Source organism: Chamaea fasciata, unplaced genomic scaffold (assembly GCF_029207755.1).
Source record: "Chamaea fasciata isolate MVZ Bird 193981 ecotype frontalis unplaced genomic scaffold, bChaFas1.0.hap1 SCAF_11, whole genome shotgun sequence".
Classification (NCBI taxonomy): Eukaryota; Metazoa; Chordata; class Aves; order Passeriformes; family Sylviidae; genus Chamaea; species Chamaea fasciata.
In genome coordinates, this window is record NW_027094096.1 from 24150141 (window position 1) to 24177366 (window position 27226).

Genomic DNA, 27226 nt, shown 5'->3' on the forward strand with positions numbered 1-27226 from the left:
TTAAAATTTATTAACCAACCCAAGAAAAAGTGGCATAAATAAGGCGAAGGTTTGCTGTTGCTGCTTTTTAAGAACAACCTGATGATATGAAATTATCTTGCAGACAATGTCACGAAATACGTGACCTCATGTTTGACAAACGTGACTCCTTCATCGCTACTATCACAAAAACAACTGACTTTATGGCCAGACCTCATGGGAAAAAAAGCTGCTCAAGTGTGTGCTTTCTATTTTTACTACTGTTATTTGGGGAACTCTTCAAAATCCAACAGCTAAAGCTCAAGATTTCTCCCTCCCCCAGCTGAAGTTACAGTGTTGCCTCTAAAATCTGCAATTTGTGAATCACGCTGTCTTGAAACTGAGTGTATTTGGACAGCCAGGCCTGGAACTTGGCTGAGTTATATTCACGTTCAAGAGACCTATCACATGTGGCTGAACTTTATGAAGCAGTAGCGAGAAACTCCTGCTGATCTGCAGTGTAGTTCCAGAACAACTGGATTTGTCTGAATGCAGGTGGTGGGGATTAAACTCAGTTAACAGAATGGATCATGCCCTAAAAATAAGCCCAGTAAAACATAAGCTTTGTAAAGGCACTCAGCAAATTCCTTTCCAAAATTGTTTTAACTATTTAAAATGGTTCTTCATAAAGCAAATATTGTCTGCCTAAAACTACAGAACCTCCACAGAGCAACCTTCTCCTGATGGGACCAAAATGGCATAAATAGATCAAATTAATCCTGATCCATTCGAAAGAGGCTGTTGTCCATTGATTTGCACCATAGGGCTCCTGCCAAACAATGAAAAAACAACCTGAAATCATCTTGAAATATGTGGCACATGCAACTGGGAATTGAGATGGAAAGGCTTCTGTGACATAACCAAATCTCTCAAGATGGAGATTCGCCCATGAATCAGCATCCTGCTCGGTCACTTCATGTTTTAAACATCTATTTCTGCTGGGGCTGCTCAAAGCATGAGCATGGCCAGGAGACGTACACACAAAAGGAGCAGGATGATGGAAATTTGAGGACTAAGCCAAAGTCAAGAAAATCAGACAGAAGAAACAGACTGCACTGGGTTTTTCCACTTTCCAAACCTGCTGAAGCAGAGCCACTTTTCTGAGAGCAGAGGATTAAGGGTTCCTGGGCCAAATCACAAATCCTACTACGGCCCCTTCATGTCCTACAACAAATTTCCCAAAGAAAACACTTGGGAACCACGTCCTGTGCTCTCAAAGTCTGGCATCTAACCCCACCTCCAACTTGCTGAGCTCCTGCAGCACCTCTGGGTGCTCCCAGGAGTCCTTTGGTGCCTGCTTAGCTCCTTCCAGCTCAGGCTCCCAGAGCATCTTTACAGCTGCATAAGACAGCTCTTCCCAGGAAGAAAGTGGGATCAAAACCTACATGTGGACACAAAGCAAAGGTGCAGCAGTGCTCTAGGGGTGTGCCAAGGAGGGCAGGGAGCAGAGGGCAGGGCTCAGAGCCCATCTGCAGGGGCAGCAGCCCCGTGCAGGGACACACGTGCAGAGGAGCACGGGAAGATCTCAGCGCTGGCCTTGCAGAATTCTGCCTTTGCCTGGTGAAGCGAGTCCAGGTCGCGGGGAGAGAGATGAGCAGGAGTGAGTCAGGACCCCAGCCCTGCCTCCTGGCTCCAGCTCTCCCCTCCAAAGCCCAAAGGTTGGGAAAATCTGGGACGAGTATTTATGGGTTCGACGCTGCAGCTGAGGAGCCAGCAGCGCGAGAGCAGAACACAGAGTTTTTGGAGTTGCATCTGCAAAAGCAGTTGCTGTGGTTCTTTTTTTTTTTTTTCTTTTTTCTCATGAACAATTTAGATGAATTAAAAACAAGGTTTTATAAAAAGAGAAGAGAAAGCCCAAATTTATCCCATAGTGCACTAAAAGCACAATTCCTGTTCGTGTAAGGAGGATGAAATATACACAGAAGACAAATTTGAGCTAAACACAGAAAATAAACGAGTGTTTTATTTCTACTTTAAGCATTGCAATGCGCAATTAGGCTCAAAATTTCAAAGCTGTTAAAGTGACTATTAAAGTGACTAACTCCCACCGAAGTCAAATGAGAGAGAAACCTAAATCCTCTGAGGCTCCGTATTTTAATGCAGATTCAATATTTATTAACTACTGTGATCTAACAAGATTTCAGCCTCAAATTTTCCCTGCCATCTCTGAAGGAAAATGGCTTGGAACAATTTCAGTCACATAAAAACAAAGACTGCATTCTGCAACCCTCACTTAGGTAAAGCTCCCATTGCCTTCACCAAATAAAACCAGCTGGATCAGGTAGGTAAAAATAAAGCCAATTTGACATAAGAGCGTATTTATCTGCTCAGCTGCAAGACCCTGTAGGAAAGAGTGGCATGCTCCATAACTGAGAGGTAAGTTATCTTTCACATTATATTCCTCTTATGCAATTTATTTCACAGTGATTAAATCAAAAATATAAGCAATGAACTTACCCAAATTCTTTGATCAGGCAATTGGAACTGGGAGCAAAATTGAAACAAAAACAACACATTATTCCTGCATTGGAATCCTTATTGCAATCAATCTACTTATTAAGATTTTATTCTAAGATACTTATTAAAATGTTTTTCTCAATGATTTGTTGGAGAGGGGTGTTCTCTTCCTAAAAAATACAATTCTTACTATTGTGAAATGCCATTAAATTATCATCTGATTTTCATAGCTTTTGGGCACGGGAAGGAATTTTGCCCAGCCAGGGACAGGATACAGACTTCAGGTTTTATGTCTGTAAGTTCTATTTCAGAAACCTTTTTGAAAGATCCATCTGTTTGCTGCCAAATTATCCAGTTAAGAAATAATAAATTCTTGGTCCCTGAGATGGCAATTTTCAGGAATAAATTCAACAACAAAAGCACAAGCTTTTAGGACATGAACAACAAGTTTGTAAACATTTCAAACCCTCCCAGCAGAAAAAAGAAAACTTACAGAGCACTCCCCACCTGTACTTTTACAGGGGTGAACAGGAATATAAAGGAAAAACAGCTTTTCTGGAAGCAGTTCCCCAGCCCTCTATAAACACCAAGCCCAGATTCTGCCTTTGCAAACAGGAGGCTCCTTTCTGTTCTATTAAAGTGTGCAAGAAAGCATTTTGACGTTTACTTTTTTGACAGGACATGTGCTGGCGGTTTGGTTTTCCTTTACAATGCTCCTCAGTGCCTGTTACACTCCTGACCTCTGCATCGATCCAGCACACACCAAGTTAAAGGTGTTCTCCCTCTCACTCAGGTAAAGTGATAAAACCAGAGCCAGGCTTTGCCGTGGAGTTTTTATTCTGTTGCCCAGTTTTTTTATTCTGTTGCACAGCCTCCTGCCCCTGGGGGCTGGCTCTGCCCCACCTGGGCTGGCCCTGCCATGGGGAGGTGGCACTGAGGGACTCTGTGACAGCACTGGGACCTTCCTCGGGCACCAACACGAGATTCAACCAACTCCATGGGACAAAACACCAAGGGTGGAAGCCAGACTTCATTCCCATTAACAGGGAAATGCCCAATGTCTCCATTTCACCCACACATCCTCGCCTGACTCCCAGCTCCCCAGGTAATTCAGTCCCACAACGCTACAGAAGAATATCCAACTCCCTTCCTGCCCACCACAGCCAAACTCCAAACAGTGAATTTTACCCCAGCAGCACCCACTGAACTGGCATCAGTCCAACCTCCAGCAACACCTTCAGAACGCCCAAATCCAACATCACTGAACCACTCTGAGTTACAGCTTCTGAACGGCCAGACAGCACTAAGCAAAATAATCCTGCTTTTTTTCCATCAATGCAGTATCTAAAATGCCCTCATTTAAATAATTTACTCATCATTTACAGCTCCTTAGCTGCTCTGACAGAATCACTGGCTTGATGGGGAGCAACCAGCCTGTTTACAGCAGGGACAAAAAGCAAATTGAGGTCCTTCGTGCATTTGTGCATTAGCACTATCTGCTACTAAAGGGGAATTTTCACTTTTTTGCCAGTTGGGCAGATTTACCTTATTTAAGGTAACTCAGCAGGAGGTGTTAAGCTGCTATTAAACCTGGCACGTAAATTCTCAGTGATTTTAATACATCTTAAATTCTTATTTAATGCTTATAAATACTTACATAATGCCATAAATACTTAGGGCTTTTAAATACTACTGAATACTTTAATACTTAGATCCAACACTTTTTTCCGGATACTGAAATGGGAAATGGGTGGTTTTGTGCATCTGCAACGATATGTGCTATCAACAGCTCTTCCCAGTTCTGCAGAAGTGCCGTATTTCAGAATATATTCCATGCAAGTTAGGACATAACAACTTAGGACTTCACTGGGGAAAAAGAAAAGGGAGTGAAGCAGATAATTGGGCTGTTTTGCTGGGAATTCAGAGGATCCTGAACCAGAGACAGCAGCTTATGGTCATGTGCTTAAAATACAGGATGTGTAGAGGATGTCATTACTAAGATGAAGCAGCCTGTGGTCAGCAAGGGGTTCAAATCTGTGAATATCACAGAGCATTTTATTCAGGTGTAAGATTTAACCGAGATTTTTAGCAAAATTTGCTTGAGCAAGGAGGAGGAAGACAAAATGAGGGTGTGGTGCTGGTGAAGAAAAGCAACATATAGTTTGCACACAGATCCTCTTTCTATACCACATACACATCACAGCTGTTGAACTGTTTTGGGACGCCCTCTTAAATGTTTTTCATCCAAGATTGTGGTCTGGGAATAAGCAAGCAGCCCTTATTAAGTCTCTCTTTAGGAATGGAGGAGCAGGGATCCTACACACACTGCACACATTGCAGCCCACAGCAGCTACCAAAGAAACCGTGGAGCATTTGCACTAAGAGGCTTGGAAACATCAGGTGGAAGCTTTTCTCTCTTTTATGAGAGCCCTTAAACAAAATAAAATCCCTTTCAAAGCGGGATGCTCAGCTTTGCTGGCCTTACAGTGAATCTGCATCGAGTCCTGTAGTCAATTCTGACTCTCCTTGCCCAGAGCACAGGAGGGTGCTGACGACACTAGTGACTGCAAATGTTGGTAGCTAGGTTATGGTTTTGGAGGAAAATGGTTCTAAAAGACACATTCAGTTCGAATCTGGCTTCCTCTACAAGCAAAACATGTTGTTTCATCTGCAAAACATCAAGAAGCTCAGAACAATGCTTACGCTTTTCCACCACAATGGTCCAGCAAAAACTGTGTGTTTTAGGAAATCCAAATATGACTAAGACTGCATTCATTTCTCTGCACCTGCTTTGAAGCATCAACAGGCTTGTTTACAACATCAAAATTCCCCAAATACTTACTTGTGGATGAAACAAGAATCCCGGGGAAGGTCTCAAGTATTTCTCTTTTAAAGCTTCCAGTGGGTCAGTTAGCTTTCTTTTTTCTACTCTGTAAATGTTAAAATTAGATTTGCTTGTGATGAATCAGTCTCAGATATTAACAATCATACAGCTACTCAGGTTTAAAACAGGCAATTACACTTTAAGCAATTTGTTTCTAGGAGATAACAATAAAATATAAGGGAGGCCACCCAAGTCTTGATTCCCACACAGAGCTCATTACTGCCAGGGTGTGGCTGGGAATCACCTTTAAAGTAGATTATCCCATTTATATCGGGAATAATCCCACATCAAAAGATTGATAACCTTTATAATAGCAACGAATGACTAATTACCAAGCACTTTTATAAAGAAATAAGGCAACTGAGCACACTCAGCACGAAGAGGAGAGGAATTCAAGGGAACAGAGCCTTGAGCAATGGGTCCCTTGCCATCTGTCCACACGTTACATCAGAGCCACCACCCTGGAAACTTCCTCTGTGCACAGCCCAGGTACAGCAGGGCAAGAAAGGTGGGCTTGTAGGAACACACTGAATCTGAGGTGCCAGCAATGCACTCACGGGCAGCAAAACCCAGCGTGGATAATTCAGAAGCAGAGTGCAAATTTGAGGATTTTGATTTTTTCCGTTACTGATGCGCACGGTTTCATGGCTGAATCGTGTTGTCCACGTGTCAAGGCAAAGGAAGGCTCAGTAGTAACCGGCCTTGCGCTGCGCTGCCAGAATTTGTACAGGTTTCATTCAGATCATAGAAATGTAGGCTCCCAGAATGGTTTGAATTGGAAGGATCATCTAGTTCCAGCCCCTCTGCCCTGCGCAGAGGAGTTGGCAATGCAATTTAATTAGTTGGTAATGCAGGCCCATAAAACACGGATCATTATTTCTGCTGCTTCAGGCATTTTAAGTGAATATGACGCAAAGAAAACTTATGGTCAAACACAGATACCAATCTGGCAAGAATAAAACCATCTCAGTAAATAGCATCATATCCTGTTTCTTCATAATGCAGGCTTGTTGTCTTATGCCCCCCAGCACTCTCCAAAAACTTTGCCCACAGCATTTCTTTTTCAGACAGAGTAATAAATTAACATAATTTACATGGCAGTATTTTTTTTTTTTTTAAACAAGAGGCTGTAAAATCAGTCATTTATATTACAGACAAATATTTTTATGGCTAATATTTCTCTAAACTAATTTAGATGCATGACTTTGACTGGTTGCAGACATAAGGGCGGAAAGGGCAAAGGGGGGCTGACACACACAGGATGCAGGTGAAATTCACATCCCAGTGAGATCCATATCAGTTCTGCTGGGAAACACCAGGAGGTCTGGATTTTAACATTGGTTTTTAAAATCTCAGCTCACTGACAGCGTGCACCTTTCAAAGCCAGCAATGAGGCTCCCGTTGATTTCACAAGGTCGACCGTGGATGGGGATCTGCACAGCCTGGTGGACTGGAAGGTGTCCCTGCCCATGGCAAGAGGTTGGAATGAGATGAGCTTTAAGGCCTCTTCCAACCCAAGCCTTTCTGAGATGATTCTATGACTAAGGAGCCCACTTTGTGCACACAAGGATGCTGTGCCTTCAATTTTATGAATGAAATGCCTGAAGAAATCAACCCATTACTCAAATAATGGTGAAAAAGGGCAGAAATCATTCTCAATTTCCATACTTTAAACACACCTTAGGGCCAATGTGTTTCTTTGTTGTACTTACAAGAAACTCCTCTTGAATTCAAGAGGAGCTGGCAAAGTGAAGTACAAGAGGTACCCTTGGGAGAAGCACTTTCATCTCCAAGGGAAGCCAGAGGAGGCAGAGTTTAGGAAGCAAATGAATTTCAGGCAAACCAGTGACATCAAATTCACATCAAATAAACAAACATCCAATACTGATGCCAACTTGTTATGGGCAAGAGAATATATTCAACCTCTGCATGTCAAGCTACGCAGGTTAAACTAATGACTCATGGCAACGAGGGCTTGCTAATTGCAGTATTGCCAGTCCCGTGGCTCACTTGGAGCAGCTGGGATGCGAGGAGGGATGTGAGGAGGGATGCACAGGTCAGCATGTGGCCTGGGCCCCCCATGCCCTGGCAGTGCAATGGCACCTCCAAGGACACTTGGGAGGGGGACAGGGTGGCAGACCTGGCTGCCTGCCCCAGAGGATGCAGAGAGTCCTTTACCTGTATATGGGATCCATAAAGAACGGGGTGGGCCTGGCGTGCTGCAAAGAGGACTCTGAGGCTTTCCTTTGCTCGAGGTCTCCTCCTTTCTTCTCTCCAAAGACGTGGTTTTTCCGAGGCTCGGCTTGTTTTGTGCTGCTGGCTCGGCTTCGGCTGCCCATGCTGAGATCCAGAGGCTGGTCCTGGCTGGATGCAGAGGGGGCTGCTGGCTTTGAGGGGATGGGAGTAAGTGGCTTCTCCTCCTTACGTTTTATGGTGAGGTCAAAGGGAGACTCAGAGCTTCCCTTTGGGATCTTCTTAATTTCACTGGGTGATTGGGGCTCCACTTTCAAGGGTAACGGTCTCAAGTCTCTATCAGGAAATGGATACATTGATTGAGAGAATGCTGGAAAAAACGGGAGGGGAAACATGGAAGGGTAAGGTAAGGCTCCGACTTTTTTGTCTTGCAGCCCCACAAGTCCTGTTGAACCAAAGTACTTTTCAGCAATAGAAGCAATAGCCTTTATAGAATCATTCACCGCTCCTGACACCGCAGTCTGCTCCTCTAAGGATGGTGAGAAAATGGAATGATTGCTGTGGTCTTTCTTATTATTTATTGACGCCAGGCTCTGCAGAGAGCTTACTTTGTCTTTGAACATTTTACCATTTTCTTTAAATTTCTCTTTCTCACTTTCAATGTCACTTTCCAGATCAGAGCCCGAGGTGGTTTCCAGGTCACTGCCACTGGGGGTACTGACATCGTCAAGGTCAAGGTCACTACTCTCTGACTGGTCACTGAGTTTCTCATGCGGCCTCTCTTCAGAGGACCCTTCTGGTTGAAGCTCCACTGGCTTATTCTCCCCTACTGATGGTTGTTTATTTAGTGCCTTCAAAATATCCTGGGTGGCTGGCAGTATCTGAGGATTTGTCATGAGGGGACTTTGGCTTTTGTTTGTCTGATCTGCGCTCGGAAGTCCTTTAACAGGAGAACTAGTAGGTAGCAAAGGCGGCCTGTGGTACAAGCCTGAAGGAAACAGACCGGGGAAGCTAAAAGAAAATCCAGGAGCTGTTGGAAAGGTAAGACCAGCAGGATGCCTATTGGCTCCAAAATAGTCAGCAAGGCCCGGATTTGCATGATTCATATTAACCATGGACGTTTTATCCATAGCTGGGGTTCCAGGAAGAGAAATGCCTTGGCCAAAAAATCCTCCTGCTGCAAAATGGTTCTTGCCCTCACAAAATCTCCTGTGTTTATTTAAGGAAGACGTAGTGCTGAACATTTGTCCACAGTCTTTGCACTTGATTTGGGTTCTGCAATCAGCATGCATGCGCTTATGACGACAAAGGTTTGAAAACTGAGTATAGGATTTATGGCAGACCTCACCTGTATGTAAACAACAACAACAACACGTCTCAGGCTTTGTGGTAATTGCCCCCACCCTCAAAGTTGTGCAAATAACACCATTTTTTACCCGCCAAATGTCAGTGAAGACGCCAGAGGGAGAGGTCTAGGTGCACAAATGTACAAAAGCAACTGTACTCTCCAAAGCAAGGCATCCGAGCAGACAAATGTCAGAAGACAGCACCAAAACCCGCTCCAACCAAGCAGAAAAAACTTGGAATCACTAAAAGACACGCTCTCCTTTTTTTGCTTTTTGCATTGCACAGTGTTGCACTTTCAGTACCATTATTCCAGGTGGCATTAGCCCCCAGAGCCCCCCAGGAGCCACGACCCCGTGCTGTGACCCCACATGAACCCACGGTGCTCCTGTGTGAGAGCACAGGTGTCCTCAAATGGCATCCATTTACGTCACTATTCCCATGTGGAAATGAATCATGAAAATAAATATTTGTAGGACCAGACAGAGATGAAGCTGCCTCACAGAGCTTTCACTCTGCAAGAATGGGAAAGAGGTAAAGGAGGAGACAGCCAGGTAACTCCTATTTTCAAGTATAAATGTAACAATTTTTTTTTTTTTTCTGCTTACAATGAAAAATTTAATCTCATGGAATTCCAGGCTGGAACCTGAAAAATTTTAGTACTCTCATATGTTCAACGCATTTCTATTCATGCACAGCATACAGTGCTTACAGGTGCCTGGGATGCTGCAACTCTAAATTCTACATCTTAACTTTTCTAGTCTTAATATTGCTTATCTGCCCTTTGCAGATGACACAATGGACCATATTGCAACATCAATTTCCTTTAAGAATGAAACACGCTTTATTTGCATGTCTGATGCTCAGTAAGAGCCTGATAGGAAACACCTCTGGGATGGGAAGGATTTCAGTCTCGCAAATGCAGCATTTGGGAGAAAGCCTGGGAACACACAGGGGAGCAGATCCGCCTTGAGGTCAGGGCCTGATCTAGCCTGTGACACTCTGCACGTTGGAGCTCAGCTTCCAGCAACCTTCCACAGTGGCAGGAGGCTGGAAGTGCTCCCAGTGGTGCAGAGTGAGACACTACAGAGTCAAACAGGATTTTGAAGGCTCCCGATTTTCTGGCTGCTACAAACCTTAGGGAGCAAATCGGGGCAGCAACCAGGTTAAGAGTCTCTAAGTAGAAGTGGGGTTTGGAAGAGGGCAATGCTTAGTTCCCCAGTGCCTTTTTATGTCCCTTCTCGGCATCCTTTGGATGAGCAGGAGCACCGGGCAAGTCCCAAGGCTGTGCTGCGTCTTGTGCTCTTCATTATGCCAAAATCTGTCTGTACCTCTGCACTACCTTGCTTCTGACAGTATCAGCTCCAGACTTGTTTAAAAAACAAAGCAGCACCACTATCAGCAAGCACTGTTATCCTTCTGCAATGAATCCTTTTTTAGGTTTTTTTTGGTTTTTTTTTTTTTTCCCAGCCAGGAAAAAGCATGTGGCCGCTTTATTTTTATTTAATTTGTGTTATATCATAAGCTCTCATCTTTCACACATCAAAGCCGCACAACAATGCGCATTGTGTATTCTGAGGCCTTTTTAACAATCATTTTCATGATTTGAGACAGTCTGACATAATTTACAATGGCTCTATTTTAAGCCTGCAGAGGAAACTGAATTGAATGTATCCCATCCTGCACTCTTGGTTCCCATGAGCTGCAATCACGTCCTCTAACTTCCACTCGCACCGGGGCCAGCGCTAACCTTCCTGCTCCTCCAAACCCCTGCCCCTGAGAAACTCCACCACTTGTTGTCATCTCCTAACTGTTTACCTCTTCAGCAGCCTGCTCCATATCTCACCAACAATGCTCCTATTGTTTCCCGGGCCTGATCCTGCCCCATCCACTCAATTTTTTTCCCCTGTTCACATCCCACACTGACAATTCGTGGGGTAGAGGGTGCAGGATCGGGCCCAAACACAGGAAATTCGCAGTGCTGTAATTCAGGAAGAAGGTTTTGTTTCTGTGCATCAGTCACTGTTCCTGCTGGGAATCTTCATTCACAAGGAAAGGGAAGAAAGAAGAGGGGGAAAATCAAAAATAAAGTGAAAAAGAGAGAGGGAAAGATTTGGAAGAGAAAGAAATAAGGCAGACAAGAAGGATGAGATCATTCCAGTTTCTTGAAAATGCTTGGTTTTTCTCTTGTTAGGTAGTTTTGTCCCTTTAAAATATAATTTTTTTGCCTATTTAACATAGATATATTTTTTATTTAATACAGAATTATTTATCATTCATTTTTGCAGTTACGAAGCTCTGATTTTTCTGCAATTTTCTCCTACTTTTAACCTAATTGCAGGTATAAGATTTCCGTTCCACATTCCAGGGTACAGAATCAGACCCCTTACCTTCACTGTTGAGGCTTTACATAGTAATTTCCCCCAGTTTCCATCACGTTGATCACAGAAACCAAAATTAAACAGACCCAAACGGTGACTCAAGTGTCACATCCATAGGTTCACACAAGCTCCATCCTGGGTATTATGAATCTACTCCTCTCCCACGTGTAAAGCAGGATAGACCGTATGTATTTTTCCAGAAAAAGAAATATCTCAAATCCATGCATTTCCAAGGATAGGCACTTGTAGAATTAAAAAGAAATCATGTTTTATGAACTTTTGATCTTCTACCCGGTTGCGTTGAGGTCCTGCTTCTTATTCACATGGCTTTATTAAAGATAAGGCTTTGATCAGGTTGGCTGGAGTGGCAAAGGACTGGAAAGAGGGGTATTGGCACAGATTAGGTCTTCCTAAAATCTGGGAAGTTCTCCCTTAAAGAACGCTGGTACATTATTAAACTATTACTCTCCATTAATATATTCCAAAGTCAACAGAATCGAGAAATATTCTACTCTGGAGAAAAGCAAAAATATGCACTTAAAATTTTAAGATATCCTTGCAGGCTATTAAGGGAGATGTAAATTAATAATTTGACTAAATGCATTTCATCTCAGTTTTTAAACTAAATTCAATCAATAATGGCAATACCATTAAAATACGTAAATATTTATTATTATAATCTCAGCAAACAATTAACAGCTGTACCAACAATTTACCCTTTCGAGCACTGAAGTTAATTTAAGACTATTTAATGAGGTGCTGCTTGCTCAAGGTACCTCCTGCATTCAGCAGGCATTCTATTTAATCCACGGGCTCTGAGGGCTGGCAAAGAGATTTTGTGCCCAGGTGGAAGCCCTTGCTCCCTGGAGTCCTCTTGCTCTTGGGAACTGCCACCTGAAGCCTGGGTGTATCACAGCATCAGTGACAGGCACACCCAATGCCACGGGGATTCTGGAAGAGACTCTGTGTCCAAACTGGGACACCTCCACAGGTATTCCCAACAGCCAGGACTCCTCAGATAAATTTGTGTTATAAGACCTACCTCATTTTTATCACATGCCTTAAACATCAGTAGATGGGGGGATGTTTATCAACTTTGTTTCCAACAGTTAACAACAGAAGCTGGGTCTGATTTCTGCTGTTACACCTTATTACACCCTTTAAATCTCACTGCCATACTTTAAAGCAACTAACTTACAAGAGAAGCTTCCCTCCTTGCAGCTTTTATTGCTCCACAGACCCTAGGTTTAACACAAACCCCCAGTCCGGCTCAAAAATTAATCTTGTGCCTACACACACTCTGTACAGTGATTGCCTCTGGACCCCAGATTAGCCAGCAGTGAGGTTTGCATATTTTCTGCTTATTAAAAAAATTACTGTAAGTACTATTTAGAATATGTTCAGCCTATTATGGCATGTGGTTTCTATTTGGGGAGGCTGGAGATTTTGCGAAGGCAGTGAGTAATTACCTTAGTGTTGGTGAGTTTTCACTCAAGCCTGGGCGGCACACTGTAATAAGAGACAGTTGCCGTAAACAGACTGGTACGAGCGAATCCTGGTGTGTGGCCTTCTGGTGGAAAGCAGATATCTGCTCTAGGTGACCCTACCTCCCTCTCACGGCTCGGCAAAGCCCACCAAACGTGTGGTCTGCAAACCTTTTTGTTCTGCAATTACACGGCTGTTATCTGTAGGTTGCTCCGTGGGGTTTCATCCCTCACACCACATGTGAAGGATAACAGTTGTTGTTTTGATTTATCAGGAAAAATAGCAACAGAAAGCATTTGAGAGATTATTTGGTTCATGAGAGGTTCCATTTCGAGACTGCTATGTAGGATGTTACAACAGGCCTACCTGAGGAGTCCTGACCTAACCAGAGCTTAGTTTTCTAATTAAGTGTAATCATTTAATCTGCAATCAGCCTTAAAAATGATTAGTGATATTTAATATTGGATCTATTTACACATTTTCTCATTGAAGGAGTCCGAACCAGAAGTATTACTCACCCAATGGCAGGTTACAGATTTTGCACAAATGAGCTGCTTAAGCCAATATTCCTCCTCTTGAGGAAATGTATTAGCTTGTGGCCAATTCTTTTCACAGGTGTGGTGCAGATATTTTGCTAAATTATTGTTGAGAGCGGAAAAAGATTAAGAGGTTTAGAAGACAAGTAGAGGAGATGGTCAATGTACCTTTCAAGCCACAGCAGGTGCCTGAAAAGGCTGTGGTGAGGACTAGCATGACCAAGAACAGTATTTTAAAATATTTTCTGCTTCGCCGGTGAAAGGGAGGGAAAGCAACCTGCACCCTTCCCAAGCAAGGTCTGGTTCAGAAGCAAACGCATCCTGTGAGATGCTGGGACCCCTATTTAGCCCAGTACAGAGCCAGGCTCACATCCAAGGCAAGTTTTACTGCTGGAAAAGCTGTTAGTGAAGATCTAACAGCTCAACTCAGTCCTTAAACTTGGGGCATGCAGAGGAGCCTCGAGGAAGGAGGTAAGATGAATCTCACTGCCTCTGAGATTTGTTTTCCAACTCCAGCAAAAGTCATGGCATCTGCTGTGGAGATTCTGCAGCTTAAAATCTGCTCCTAAGGCAGGAAGAGGGCAGCCAGCTCAGCACAGTGCAGAGCACACCAAGCCTGGCATGGCTCCTTCTGGCTAAATCCCACTCCACACTTTGCATCTGCACATGGAAAAACATCCCCGGGACAACAGGTACATTTATACAGCACACAATGTCTTGTCTGAAAAGGAAAATCACATGAAAATAACTCCTTGCATTGAACCACAAATTACCCAGAACTCATTCGGTAACTCAAAGCCTTTGTGACACGGGTGGGAAGTTTCAAAGGGAGCAGAACACAACCTCCTGCTTTTCCAGCCTGCGCTGCTTTACGGCAAGAGAAACAACACTTAATCAAAGAGGTTTAGTTGGAGACTTACATATAAAAGGTTTGACACTGCTGTGGATGTGTTTATGCTGTTTGAGGCCTGAAGAAGTGGCAAAGGTTTTGCCACACTCTGGACAAGCGTGAGCACGAGCCCCCACATGCTGGGAACGAATGTGCCTCTGGAGGTTGCTGGGGTCCGTGAAAACCTGCTAGGAAATGAGTACTGATTAACCAAGAAACTTGCCTGCGGAATGAAGCCAGTTATTACTAGAGTCTTTTAAAATTCAAACCTTGGAGCTATTTTTTTGAGAGTATTCTAAGATTAGAACCCTCGCCCTCGCTCATGGCCAGCAATGGGAGCTGTGCCTGCAGGAAGGGGCCTCAGTTTCCCAGGAACACCCAAGTACTGTGTGGGTCTGTTAACCCCTTTGCAGCAGATGCATTCGACTTGACTTTGCCATTAGAAATTGGCAGATTTGAGGTCAGGGGACTTCATGGAAAATGAGTGAAAATGTGGCTGCTTGAAACCTTTAAGCATTACTGCAATAGAAATACTTTATACTGATTCCTGAGTGTGTGACAACAAGTAATCCTGTACACAACCCAGAGCTAGAACCCTGGGCTTGGTTACATCTTATAATACATCAATATGAAATTCCCATTACTGCAGCAAAATCTATCTAAAACCAAGTATGCCCTCATGCAAAAGGGCCAAGCTTTGGGACTCTTGGATAGAAAGCAATGCAGAGTACCACATCCTACACAAATAATCCCCACAGCAAGCCCAGTGCTGGGAAATGACTGAGATGCTTCAGAGATGAGAGTTGTACTCAGTGCAGCTGGGGTGCATTGCTATTGCTTATTTTTGATTTATATTGCAGTAGTGTCCTGATGTTTCTGGTCCCAGAAGCTGGCACACAGCCCAGGGAATCCTCTGCCCTGTGTTTTCCTGGGGATTTTTGACCCTCATTGACCCTCTTACACCCCACCAATCCTCTCAAGGAGCCAAGCCCTGAGCTCAGAGGATGCTCAGCGTCCTGCATCAGTGCCCATTTCAGACTCCACACCCATTGCCAAATCAAAAGGGAAAGAACAATAACGTATTTTCAAAGGAGAAGTGAAAACCCTTGAGAAACCCTCTGGAGCATGGCAGAAGCCCTGTGCCCTTCTGCATCCCAGCCTGGGGCACCCCCACTTCCATGCCCCCCTGCATCCAGCAGCACAAGAAATGCCAGGCAGCCCACAAATTCACTGTACCTTGGCACAGTTCTCACACTCGTAGTGCTTCCCGCTGTCGTGGGACATTTGGTGACGTATCAAGTTGGACTTCCAGTTAAAAGCTTTGGGGCACTGGTCACACTTGTACTCCCTCTCCTCACTGTGAGACAGCATGTGCTTCTCCAGGCTGTGGAAACAGGAACAGGACTCAGTGAGATGTGGGTTTATAGCAAGAGGAGAGAGCGGAGCACACAGTTACAGCCAAAAGGAAAAAAAAAGAAAAAATTATAAAGCCCCAAAGGCCCAATCCTGACAGAAATAAGTCCTGTGAGTTCCAGGCTCACCCCCAGCCAGGAGGCAGAGCCTCCTTCTCCCCACCAGAATAACACATCCTCTCATGTTTTGCCAGGCCACTTGCAAAAGCTCCAGGAGATGCTGCTGCCATCGCTCCCCAAGGAGATTATTTCGTACACCTCTCAGTATTTCACTCTGGTAATTCTTCCCTGCAGTCTGAATTATTTCTGCCTTATGACTTTCCCTCTAAACATACCTTGGATGCCACCGCCTGCTATAAATCCACTCCTTTGATGGGAGTCAATTTTTCTTACAGCAGGAATAGATGAGGAATAACTCCTCTGGAGTAGGACAGGATGAGTTTAAGAAGCCTCCAGATAAGGTACACCACAACTGAAGTTATTCTTGATGATTATTATTAACTGAACGCAATTGTGTCATTGTTCAGTCATTCATTTCTTAGAGGTTTATTCAGTCTGTCATTAGGATATTCAATGTCCACCTAAATTCTGTTGCACATCTTTAAATTAATTTTTGTCGCTGAATTTTTGTCATTCATTTGTAGCAAATATGTATTTTTAAACACCTCTATTGCTTGGTCACATACAGAGACATATCCCACACCACTGCTTGAGGGAAGATCACTGCATAATGCAGGAGTGGATTCACAGAAAACCCACTGGAAACTGGGAGTTTTAGACTGGGATGTCCAAACTGTTTTCGCATGAAGTTCCCACTGATCTCTGCTGAATGAGTGACAAAACTTGCTGTGGTTCCAGCCTTGTTTGGATTGTGTAGCCCAAACCGCAACCTCCATTCTCAGCCACAGGCAATGGAAATGCTTTCACTCTGCAGATCCTCTTACTTCTACCCTTCTTCTTCGGGGGAAAGAAAATTTTGGCTCCTCCTCCTAATACTTTCACAACAATTAACTTCCCATCATGTAAACAAATTTGCCGTAAGACCTAGAGAGACTCCTGTCCCTGGCTGTGGCACCAGCTCCGTGACCTCCGTGGCCATCAGCACTGGGCACTCCTGGACCCAACACCCCCATCTTCCTGCTCAGCTATTTCTCCATGTAATCACTCAGACCCTCGAGCAGGGCTCATTTGGGCCTTTTGTTTTATATAACCTGGATATAGCACACTCTGGCACTTTTTTTTGCAGTGAACTGTCTGTGTGGTGTATGAGCCTTTCAATAATTCAGAAGTTCAGAGCATGGCTGCATTCTCCCTCATTTTTCACTCTTTCTCACAGTACTGCCCATCTATTTATGATGACTCGTTCTTTGTTTTCTGCCCTTTCTCTTCAATATTTAATATTTTAAGCTAAATTTACATTTCCTCAATGGTTCCCATATGTTAGATATCGTCCTCTCATTCGTAGGGAGAAAAGAACTTTAACACTGAATAACTCCCAACATCCAAAAACCTCACAGACCAGAGTCCAGCCTCACCCAGGCTGCTGGAAATTCTTCTAACTTGATCTGCCTCCATCAGCCCCTTGGAATCAATCCCTCAGACTGAAAATCAGATATGTGGAGCAATTATCCAAAGGGACCAACTCTGGGCACGCAGAAAACCGTGCTAACCTCCAACATAATGAGACCCTGGATCATGGACTCGTGAGGATTTCTGTGAAACACACAAAATATTCTAAACTGACAAGCCAGCTTTTAAGGGGCAAATGATTCACACATTGCTGTGCTGAAAAAGGACAGTTCACAGACACTCTGGTTGTGCCCACACAACATGGAAAAAAAAGAAGACAGGGTGAGAGTCTGGGAATGCTACTAAGATTCTGAAAACAAGAGATCCTGCATATCAACCAGCTTCCTATGAAAGGCACTGCCTCATCTCAGCAGAGCATCTGGCCCAGGACTTTGCTGTGGAGGTATCTCAACATTACTATCAAACATTGGTTGAGGTTATCCTTCTCCAGGTCAAGAAATCAAGATGTGAATGTGTAAAAATTCCTGTGTACTCTCAGTATCTTCCAGCAACTTGCAAAATTTGCTGTTAATCTGCACTGCAGTATTGTATTTTAAGTAATCACAGAAAGTATAGTGACAGGAAAGTTGCGTTGTTTACATTCTGTGTGCATTTTGGGTACATATGTACACAGGTCTATCCGTTTTAACAGAGAGATCAGTTTAAGAAAACAACAAACCCTGGTGCTCCATGACCATACAGCTAAAAACAAATATCAACATATAGACATATTTATAAACATCTAGAACCCATCCCTAACTAAAATGGGTTGTTTGCAAAGACAAAATTGGCAACATCAGTGAACAACACTCAGAGATGTTCCCAATTATTTCTACATAAGATTAAGGAACTCAGACCTCAGTTGACATGAAGTAGAACCACTCCTGTGATTTCAGTGCAATCAGCCCAATTCAGATCTGATTAGCAAAAGATCCAGCTCTTAACCTAAAGTCCTCACTAAGGACTTCAAGCACAAGGACCACATTTCTGATTTATTTAGATTCTACTGCTTTTTATACCATAAACCACCAGCTGGCATAGAAATCCTGCTCATCTTCATCTCTGGTTTCTGTAGAAGGTGAATTTATCAGGTTCTGATGACCTGCATGATCCAACTGAAGCCGCCACAGAATGTGCCCCATTCAATCACGTTTTAAGCACCTTCTCCTACCTCTGTAAGTCTGGGAAGACTTGGTCACACTCCTTACACTCCTGGATTTCATGCACGTCCTGAAGGTCACTCTCGTTCTCGAGCTTCTTCTGGAAGTCCTCCTCCACCATGGAGAAGGCAGAGTGAGGTGTGCTGCAGGGGAACTTCTGGTGGTCCACCAGCTCAGCCTTGGACTCGAAGAGCTGGTCACAGTCCTCGCAGCGGTACTGGCGCTCCTCTGCAACACACAGGGGTTGAGCACAGGGACACCACTTCAGCTTTCACCCAATTTTAACCACCACCCCACCAGAAGCTGGATGATGGTGTGGTGAACAAATTGCTCTCCAATTAAAAAAAAAAAAAAAAAAGAGAAGAACCTCAAAAGAAAGAAGGATTCCTAAGAGTGCTTTATAATGATGCTTTGATTCCATCACGACTGCCTGGGTGACATCCAACAGGAATCCCTAACACTGGCTAAGGACAAAAGTTTAAATACCAAGGGTAAGTGTTTAAATACCATCCAAAATGTAATTATACAGGGTCTAACATGGGTATCCAGCAGAGGCTGCCAATCTCTGCATTTCCCAATGAAAGGGCCTGACTCAGACACAAACACCAGCCAAAAGGGTGTTTAGCATTTTTAAAAGCCTCTTCATTTTCATCACAGTCCTTCTGCAGTACCCAGCCCTGTTCAAAGTAAGCCAGAGATGCATGAAGTTAAATTCTTTGCACGAAATTCCAAAAAAATTGCTCATAATTTCTTACTGAAAAGTGTAGAAGATCAGTAAAGTGTTACTTTGGAGTGAGTACTGCATTCCCTTAACTAGTAATTCCTGCAAAAGAATAGATTAGCTGAAGAAAATCCCAAAAAAAACAAACTTGGAGAAGAGCATCCCACAATGGTTTCTTTTTCTGCTGCATTTTGTACTGTTGGTACATACGAGGAGCCAGACACCCTGGTTTGGTTCCAGATATAAATGCCCTGAGGCTCTGAGTCAGAAAGGCACTGGCTGGAATCCCCAATGAATGTTCTTGGTTGCAACTTGACAGTTGAGCTGATCCAGAGAAAGTGTCATGGGGCTCTGCTCTTGGCTGTCCATGAGCAACACTTTGGCTCAGCCTGCTTCTAAATAAGCCCTGTGGGACATGATCCTGCATGTGACTGCAGAGATTTCCTCTGGTGTCATTTATACAAAAGCTACTTGACCATGGGGACTAGGCAGGGAGAACAGTGTGCTGGACAGGGGGACACCTTCAGCAGTAACTAAACAAAGTTACCACCGAGGGACAAACCCAGACACAAAACCGAATGGGAATGAATGTACAATCCCCACTTGTTTGTTTTTTTTAAGAGAACAAGAAATGCAACTTTAAATGTACAAGCAGTTACAAGAAAGTAGAGACCTTGATAATTCCTGCCCTGTGCACTGTCCCTGAATCCCTGAAAATTTGTAAAACTTCCTCTGGGCATAAACTGCAACATGCTGGGCATTAAGCAGATATCCCACACCCAGTTCCCACTGTGGCTGATAACCCACTGCCCAACAGGCAGCACAGCTAAAGGAGATCTGGGAGACAAATCTGAGCAAACAACTCAGGAGTTTCAGATGAAGAATCTGTGTGTGGGATGAGTAGAGGACAAGTGTGAGGAGTAAGAATGGCTGAGATGTCCTCACAAGTGACAGCAACATTGACAACCTCAGATTTCCTCCTTTCACGGTCTCAGCTGTTTGGCTAAATGACAAAAGCTCCTATAACCAGGGCCCATATGTGTCCTGCAGGAGCAGCACAGTCTTGAGAGAAGGACATGGACTGTTCTTCTTTGGCAACCCCACAAAACCATCCAGCTTCAATCAGGAACAGAAGGGCAGAAGATGGACAAATGCAGTCACAGTTCAGCTCTCCTCCCTGGCTGCAGTGAAGCCATCCCAGATTTCAACACAAGGAAAAAATCTGCCTAAATTCTGGGTTAATTTCAGTGAGTTGATTTCACTGGGTTAATTAATGGAACAGAAAGAAGAGGCTAACCGTGGATGTCCGGAGCCATTGTCTCATGTGAATAATCTTCACTCTTCATGAACAGTAAGAGCTCCTCTCCTGGTTCAATATCTGCTACCACTCTGTAGAATATCTGGAAAAATAAACAACAAAAAAACTGAAAGAAAAAGCAAGGTAAGCACCACAACAGGCAAAGAAACATCAAGCACTGCTGGTGAACGTGGCAGACCTCATGGCCAGAGCCAGCCTGCTCGTGATGCTGCTGCTGGAGAGGAGCTGATTGACCATGGCAGGTCCTTCCAGCCCCAAAGCCGTTGTGTTTTGGGCTCCGTGAGGAAAAGAAGAACAACAGCTTTCAACAGCCTCTGCTGCAAAATGAGCTGCGTGATGACTGCAGATATCACCAGCAACTCGTCTGCCGAGTTATACCAAACCCAAGTAGAGAGCTGCCATAAAACACATCCCTGAGTGATCCTGGTAGGGGAAGGAACTCTGTTGCATTGGGAAAAGGTCCCAAAGTAACTTTAATCCTTGGATTCAATCATCTTAGACGTCTTTTCCAACCCTAATGTTTCTAAAGCAGACATGAGGAGATGCTGCTGGTTGAGCCATAGGCATCCAGCCCCCTGCTCCAACCATCTACACAGTCCAAGAAGCTGTGAGGAGAGAAGCTTGTAAGAACCAGTGCACCTGGTTATTCCTTAGCTTTAAATGGAAACCAAGGGAAAAATCAGTCTTGGATGAAGAAACACCATGAGCAGCCAAAGCTGCTGGTGGTGGCCCTGGCTGGTGACACCGTCCCCTCAGACAGGTGATGCTGGGCTGCGGGAAGGAGCCCACTGGGGAGGCAGGAGGCTGTGGGGGTGGGCAAAGGGGACACCCTCCCTTGGGTCCACGCACCAGAGAAAGCACACGCCAGCACCACGGGACTCTGCCGAAAGGAAATTCCCAAAATCTATCTGGCTGCTTTCTGTCTCAGCAGGAAACATGAAGAGCACTAAAAAGCTCCACGAAGCAGCTCAAATAAATATTAGTAACTTCCTCGGGCCTTGTTAAACAAAACCACATGACAGCTATGTTTCCTACGTTAAAAAATGATGCCTTTGCCTTTTCTCAGACTAACGTATTTTTAAAGGGTTTGCTCCCAACCTCTTTAACTCTCAACACGCATTGCGGTGCATGGGGGGAGAGAGGCAGCAAATCACCTCCAGTGTTCAAAGCCACACAGATGAGTCTGTCACAGGTAGGGACAGGTGTCTGGAGGTTCGTGGGTGTCTTCCCTGCGTGGTCACACGTGGATTGTCACCCACGGGGGTTGCTTTCTCTGCCCAGGCACACACGCACAGACTGTCACCCACCGGCAGCCAGCACATACCGGCGTCCTCCAGGAGGTGGCCGTACAGCCTTATCCTTCCTCTCTGCACAAGCTGTGCCCACGGACAAGGGCTAAACACTTAAAAATGTCTAATTAATTATGCATTTCCTCAGATTTGGAGGGGTTTTTCCTTCAGTTTGTCCCAAAAGCCACTCCAGGGAACAGCGCAGGGAGTGGCAGAGGAGGCTGCCGGCGCAGCTCATCCCACACCCCGACGCTCACCCCTTTACCAGGTGACAGAAGTGTTGGAAAAACACATCAGGCACAAGGTAGCAGCGCCACAAGCCCCTGCTTGGGGACAATTTTCCCCATAAAAACCAGGAGAAGGAATTGATGGGCAGTGCGATGCACCCTCCCTCCCCATCCTCACCACCCTCATCGCAGCACCAGCCTGGGCTGCTTGGGCTTCCCACTTTCATCTCTTGCTGAGGGGATTTCAAACTCCATCGAGTGTTTTGGAGGCCAAGAGAGCCACGGCAGTGTCCTGCGTAAATCTCTTCATGCAGCCAGGCAAATATCTGGTACCACAAGCCCCTAAGGATCCAATGCTGTTGCCACTTCCAAAGGATACAGGGATTCCTGGTGGGATTCAGCGTGCTGGGTTGCACTTTGAATGAAGCCAGCTTTTACCTCCTGCAAATAAACCTGATGACAGTGCCACATCCAGCGAATACTTGCTGCAAGCAACGCTTGGGTTTCCATTTGTTACGAAGAATGTATTGAAAAGTGGATTTTTAGTTCCAGAAGTGTAATGGCCTCTGCATATCTGAAAGGGAAGCTGCAGTTGGATCTGTGGAAGATAGGCCCAGTTGCTGGCTGGTTTGGGGTGAAAATAATATGTGGAATAATGACGTGTGCACACTGACTGAAGAGACTTCTGCCGCCCTCCATCTTGGGATAGAAGCAGGAGCAGGACCACCACACAGCCAGGAAGGACTTCCACCACTCCAGAGGGACTGTGCCAAAGCTTCTGCTCTGCCCAGGACTTGCTTCTGCTCCCAGGTTTTGTTTCCCAGTCAGGTAAACGCTGCTGTTCTTCCCAGGCTGGTGTTGCATCCACACCAAGGAGCGAACAAAAACCACAGCAGAGCCTTCTCTGGTATTCTCCCTGTCCCATCAAAGGTGTTTGGGTCTTTTCACCTCTCGTCACAGAGTGAGAACACATGGACTGGGGCATAAAGAGGGTTTTGTTCACAGGAGCTGTGCTGGGGAGCATCGCTTCTCTTGGGGAAGCCCAGGAGGATGCAGCATCTTTCCCACAGCTGTGGGAACACATCCCTAAGCAGGGAGCAGACTCTGCAGCCAGTTGTCTTGTCTGCATTGGGATTTAAAAATCCAGAGGTGATCCAAGTACCTATCAGAAACTGCCTGGCCAGCCTCTCTGTCCCTCAGCAGGGAAACAAGACAAGTGTTTTAAAAAACCTCCATTTTTTAAGTTGAGTAATGTTTCTTTACTTTGCATCTCAAACCCAACATTCCCCAAAACAAAGGCCGCGTGACAGATTTCCAGCTCTGACGTTTTCACATCATTAGAGTGCTAACTTTAATAATTATTAAAAATAATTTCTAAAATTCCTGTATGTGCCAAAAAGTTCACCTACACTAACCATTTATACATCAATTTGCTTTGCAGTGAGAATCTAAAAGAAAACATATTGAAGTTTAAGCCAAAACGACCATGCAGGTAAATTTATTCTGATTTTAAGATCTGTCCTTATTACTTCACATGAATAGCTTTGTTTTTTTCTCACTCTTCCCACTTAAAACCTCCTGGAATTACCCTGTCTGGGAAAAAGTGAGAAGCCAACTGTTGAAATGAATCATGTTGCCCAAATTTTGAGGCAGCAGCAGCAGATGACTGAGGACAGGTGGGGAGGGGGTGTCCTGCAACCCCCAGAGGGGGAACCTCACAAATTCCCCCCCAGCTCCACAGGCACCCCTTGGGCTGCCCGTGTTTTGCAAGAACAGCACCTCTACCATAGGCAGCACTTTTTACATTAGGAAATGCTATCATAAAATAAGTGGATTTTTCAGTTGCAAAGCTTGAAGATTTCTGGCACGCAATCCTGACTGGAGTGTCATTAATGAAAGGTTTCAATTTTCTGGCTATCATTTCTCCAGCTGACTGAGCCTGCTCCATTAACCAACTTTTTTTGGGTTAACCTGCACTGGTCTGCTTGGGAACAAGTATAGGAAGAGCTACTGCACAGGAGAGGAACAACCAGAGGTGGAGGCGGGGGGGAAAAAAAGCAAAGTCCAGATGCACATTTCACATGTCCTGGGATCAACGGTGTGTGACTACAGTTTATGTAGGAAGAGCAAAATCGGATTCAGGTCTGGAAACACTTTCAAAGTTCAGGGGGTCCGAGGTGGGGAGAAGCTGGGGGAGGCCTGGCTCATCAGTGCTCTGTGCCTGCCCACACTGCAGGTCAGAGATCTGTGCTACCGAGCAGAAATAAAAGCTCCCAAACTGCAAAGCCATAAAGGGAAAGGGGAGGGGGCGAAAAAAAAAAAAGGAACACACACAATTCACTTTTAAATGGATGAATAAGGCCTCATTGTTATGAATCCCAGTTTACTTTTCCTGGTCAGGCACTTGAAATTTTATTTATGCTTAATAGACTGCATTTGGCATGTGTAAAGATGACAGAAGCGTGAATTATGAACGACCTTCGACCTATTCAGGAAGTTGTAATAATTGAAATAATAGCGAAACGCACTCCCCGCGAGCTCGGCTGGGGCCACGCTCGGCCGCTGAGCCCGTGTGCTTTGAAGCACCCCAGCCATCCCCCTGCCCCTGCCAGCCCCACACCGCCCTGCCTGGACGCCCCTCTGCTCCCATCAGCATCCCCCAGAACCAGGAGGGGTTAACTGAAGTTAAGGTTTTGGGGGGGAAAAGCGACAACTCAGTGACTGAGTGCGAGCGAAGGCGGGAACTGCCATGCACGCGTTCGTCGTGCCCCGAAGAGGAGCCGTGTTCTGGTGCATCCAGCTAAACCCTTTATTCCTGCCTGCAGCTTTGGAAAATATTGCACGTGCCCCAGAGCTGCCTGGGAAATTCAGATTTTAGGGCAAGCTAGAGATGCCGCTCCAAGTTGATGCAGTTTGTCCTTTAAGCCCCAGGCCACGAGCTGAACTCACAGCTCCCACCACAGGGGAGACACCCAGGGAGCCTGTCCTGCCCCACACTGGTGCAAACAGGAGGACCCACTCTGCTTGGGATGGTGGGATGGAAGAGAAGACCCCAAAAGTGGACTGCTCCCTGGTGAGCCCCACCAGCACCCACATCCAGCACTCACTGGACCACATTCCAGGGGTACACCCACCCCAACCTCACCTCATCTCCCGGTTCCTTTGGGGAATGTGCCCCAAGAGGGGGAGTGCATGCTGCCAACTGGCATCCACCTCCACACTGATTTGGAGCAAGAGTGGAACTTGCTGGAAAAGTAAAACAAATTAAATGTCCAAAAGTACTAATGAGCGTTATGTCCAAGGAGCCCCATCAAAATCAGGAATTACGCCTGCCAGAAAAATGAGAAGGATGAACAGACACACAACTTCACAACAAGCCATAATTAAGAGTTTGAAGGGAAAAGAAAACAAGAAAGAAAAAGGTCCAAATAGCCTCAATTTTAGCTCCCCCGATGAACAACTTGTGCAGCTGGAGAGCTGTGTGATGAAACCCGAGCCACGTTCTTTTTGCTATACTCAGGCAAATGATAAATTGAAACAAACTGGAGTTTTTTCAAGGGCCAAGGTAGAGGAGTCCTGCCTGAGAGCTGTACTGGGCCCAAAGAAAACTTCAGCAAAAATCCAGAGGCGAAACTCTACAAGTCTCCGCACGCAAGGGGCTGCAGGGGCACAAGTGGGAGCCCAGTGGGGAGAAAGGACCTTCCCCTTCCCACTGCACAGAGGGCACGGGGAGCACCACAGTGCCTCAGCACCCAGGGCTGCGAATCCTTTCCTTCTTCATTTCCAAAATGCCCCAAAATCTCTATGCAGGAAGGACTGGAGGAAGGATGCTCCAGGAATCCCCGTTTTTCCACCTTGTGAGGGAAAAGGTGCCTCCTGCTCCCCAAAACAAGAAGGGAACTGCAGGATTCTTCTCTGCAGGGCACCTTTTTTGGAAACTTGGGGGGCTGCAGGCCACTTCCCTCCCCAGTACCACTCAGGTCTTCTTCCACTGTTGGTGAATTTTAGCTTCTCTGAAAGCCTTGGTTCATCCAAGCTGCTCTGGTCCTGCAGAAGCTCTTCCTTGACTAACCACTGACACCAGACCCCAACTTCTGTCACCCGCCTGTTCTCCTGAGCTGATCTAACCAACCAGTTGTCCTCTAACACCCATGAACCTCCATAAATGAACCACACCAATGTCAAGCAAGGTGCAGTCTTGTCCTGGCTCTGTGGTTGCCCATAATTCTCTACGCTTTAATGAGCAGATGAGTAAGATTTGACAGCCCTCATCACAAAAAAATCCCTTATCGCTTTTATGAAACATGAATCATCAAAAAAACCCTCATCACTTTGCAGAAATGCCAACAAGAAGTCGCAAGGTTTGGTTCTAAACAGTTTATTTTAGGTCACATCAGGACAGTCCAATGCTGAGAGCAGTAACACCACCAGTGCACCAAATTCCAGATAACACAGGCAGTCATAAAGCCCAGGCAGGAATTTCACCCACAGCCTCAGCTCTAACTGCAGCAAGTGGAAAATCACCACTGAGCAGCTCTTCGTTCCACCAGCCCCGAGCTAAAACATCCCTGCTCCACTGGAGATTTTCAGTGGGAGCTGGATTAAGCTTTATTTGATAAATAACCAACAACTCATAGGAAGAGTCACGGCAGAATAGGGCCCCGTATGAGCTCAGCGTGTGCTGCCCTCCTGACCCACGACAGCCAAAACCTTAATTTCACTCCCTGACAACAAAGCCTCAAAACTATTCCTTAAATACACAACTTTTGCAGGTGGCTGTGCAAGGAGCCCCAGCCCGCCACGGACGGGGGGCCGCGGCCATAAAACCTGAAACATGAAGCTGTGCCTGCAGATTAAAAAAGTTTGTAAAACGTGTAAGGTGGGATCAGATCTGGTGGAACCTACAGCAGTAGGTTCACTCCTGTAAGTTTATATCACTGACATCGGGCACGTTGTTAAGAGTGTGATACTACTGGTTTTGCTCCCTTTGCAGTGGCACGTACTTGAGTATAAGGCAAGGAAACAAAACACACACACAAAACCCCACCAAAAACCTATTTCAGCACGCACAGCAATCTAAAACCCCAGTAAAGTGATCTTGAGTCACTCTGAGTTTTCCATGGATAAACCAAGGGGACTCTTCAGGAGCTGCTTTGTTTGGGGGAAGAGACATGGAAGCTTCAGGCATTTTCAAAGCACTGTGTGTCTGTATCACTGTCAAAACTCTGCAAGCAACAAGCAAGACAAAAACAATATTCAGGGGTTTCAACTTCAACAGCTACCAACAATCTTTCTAAAAATAAAGAAGTTTAAAAAAAGAAAAAAATGTAGTTTGAAGGTGAC

At 45.1% G+C, this 27226-nt stretch overlaps 1 protein-coding gene across 5 annotated transcripts in view; it reads right to left on the reverse strand.

Moving 5' to 3' along the window:
- MECOM (MDS1 and EVI1 complex locus) overlaps window positions 1-27226 on the reverse strand; it is a 329947-nt gene that overhangs the window by 16974 nt on the left and 285747 nt on the right. For 2 of the 5 annotated variants that reach the window (XM_066193706.1, XM_066193710.1), the window contains 7 exons: window positions 20347-20449; window positions 18340-18556; window positions 15424-15571; window positions 14219-14375; window positions 7538-8900; window positions 5318-5405; window positions 2476-2502 (listed from right to left, as the gene is read on the reverse strand). In XM_066193706.1, coding sequence (XP_066049803.1) covers window positions 2476-2502; window positions 5318-5405; window positions 7538-8900; window positions 14219-14375; window positions 15424-15571; window positions 18340-18556; window positions 20347-20449 — 2103 coding nt within the window. The remainder of the gene's footprint in view (window positions 1-2475; window positions 2503-5317; window positions 5406-7537; window positions 8901-14218; window positions 14376-15423; window positions 15572-18339; window positions 18557-20346; window positions 20450-27226) is intronic. The other 3 variants (XM_066193707.1, XM_066193709.1, XM_066193708.1) reach the window with 3 other exon arrangements.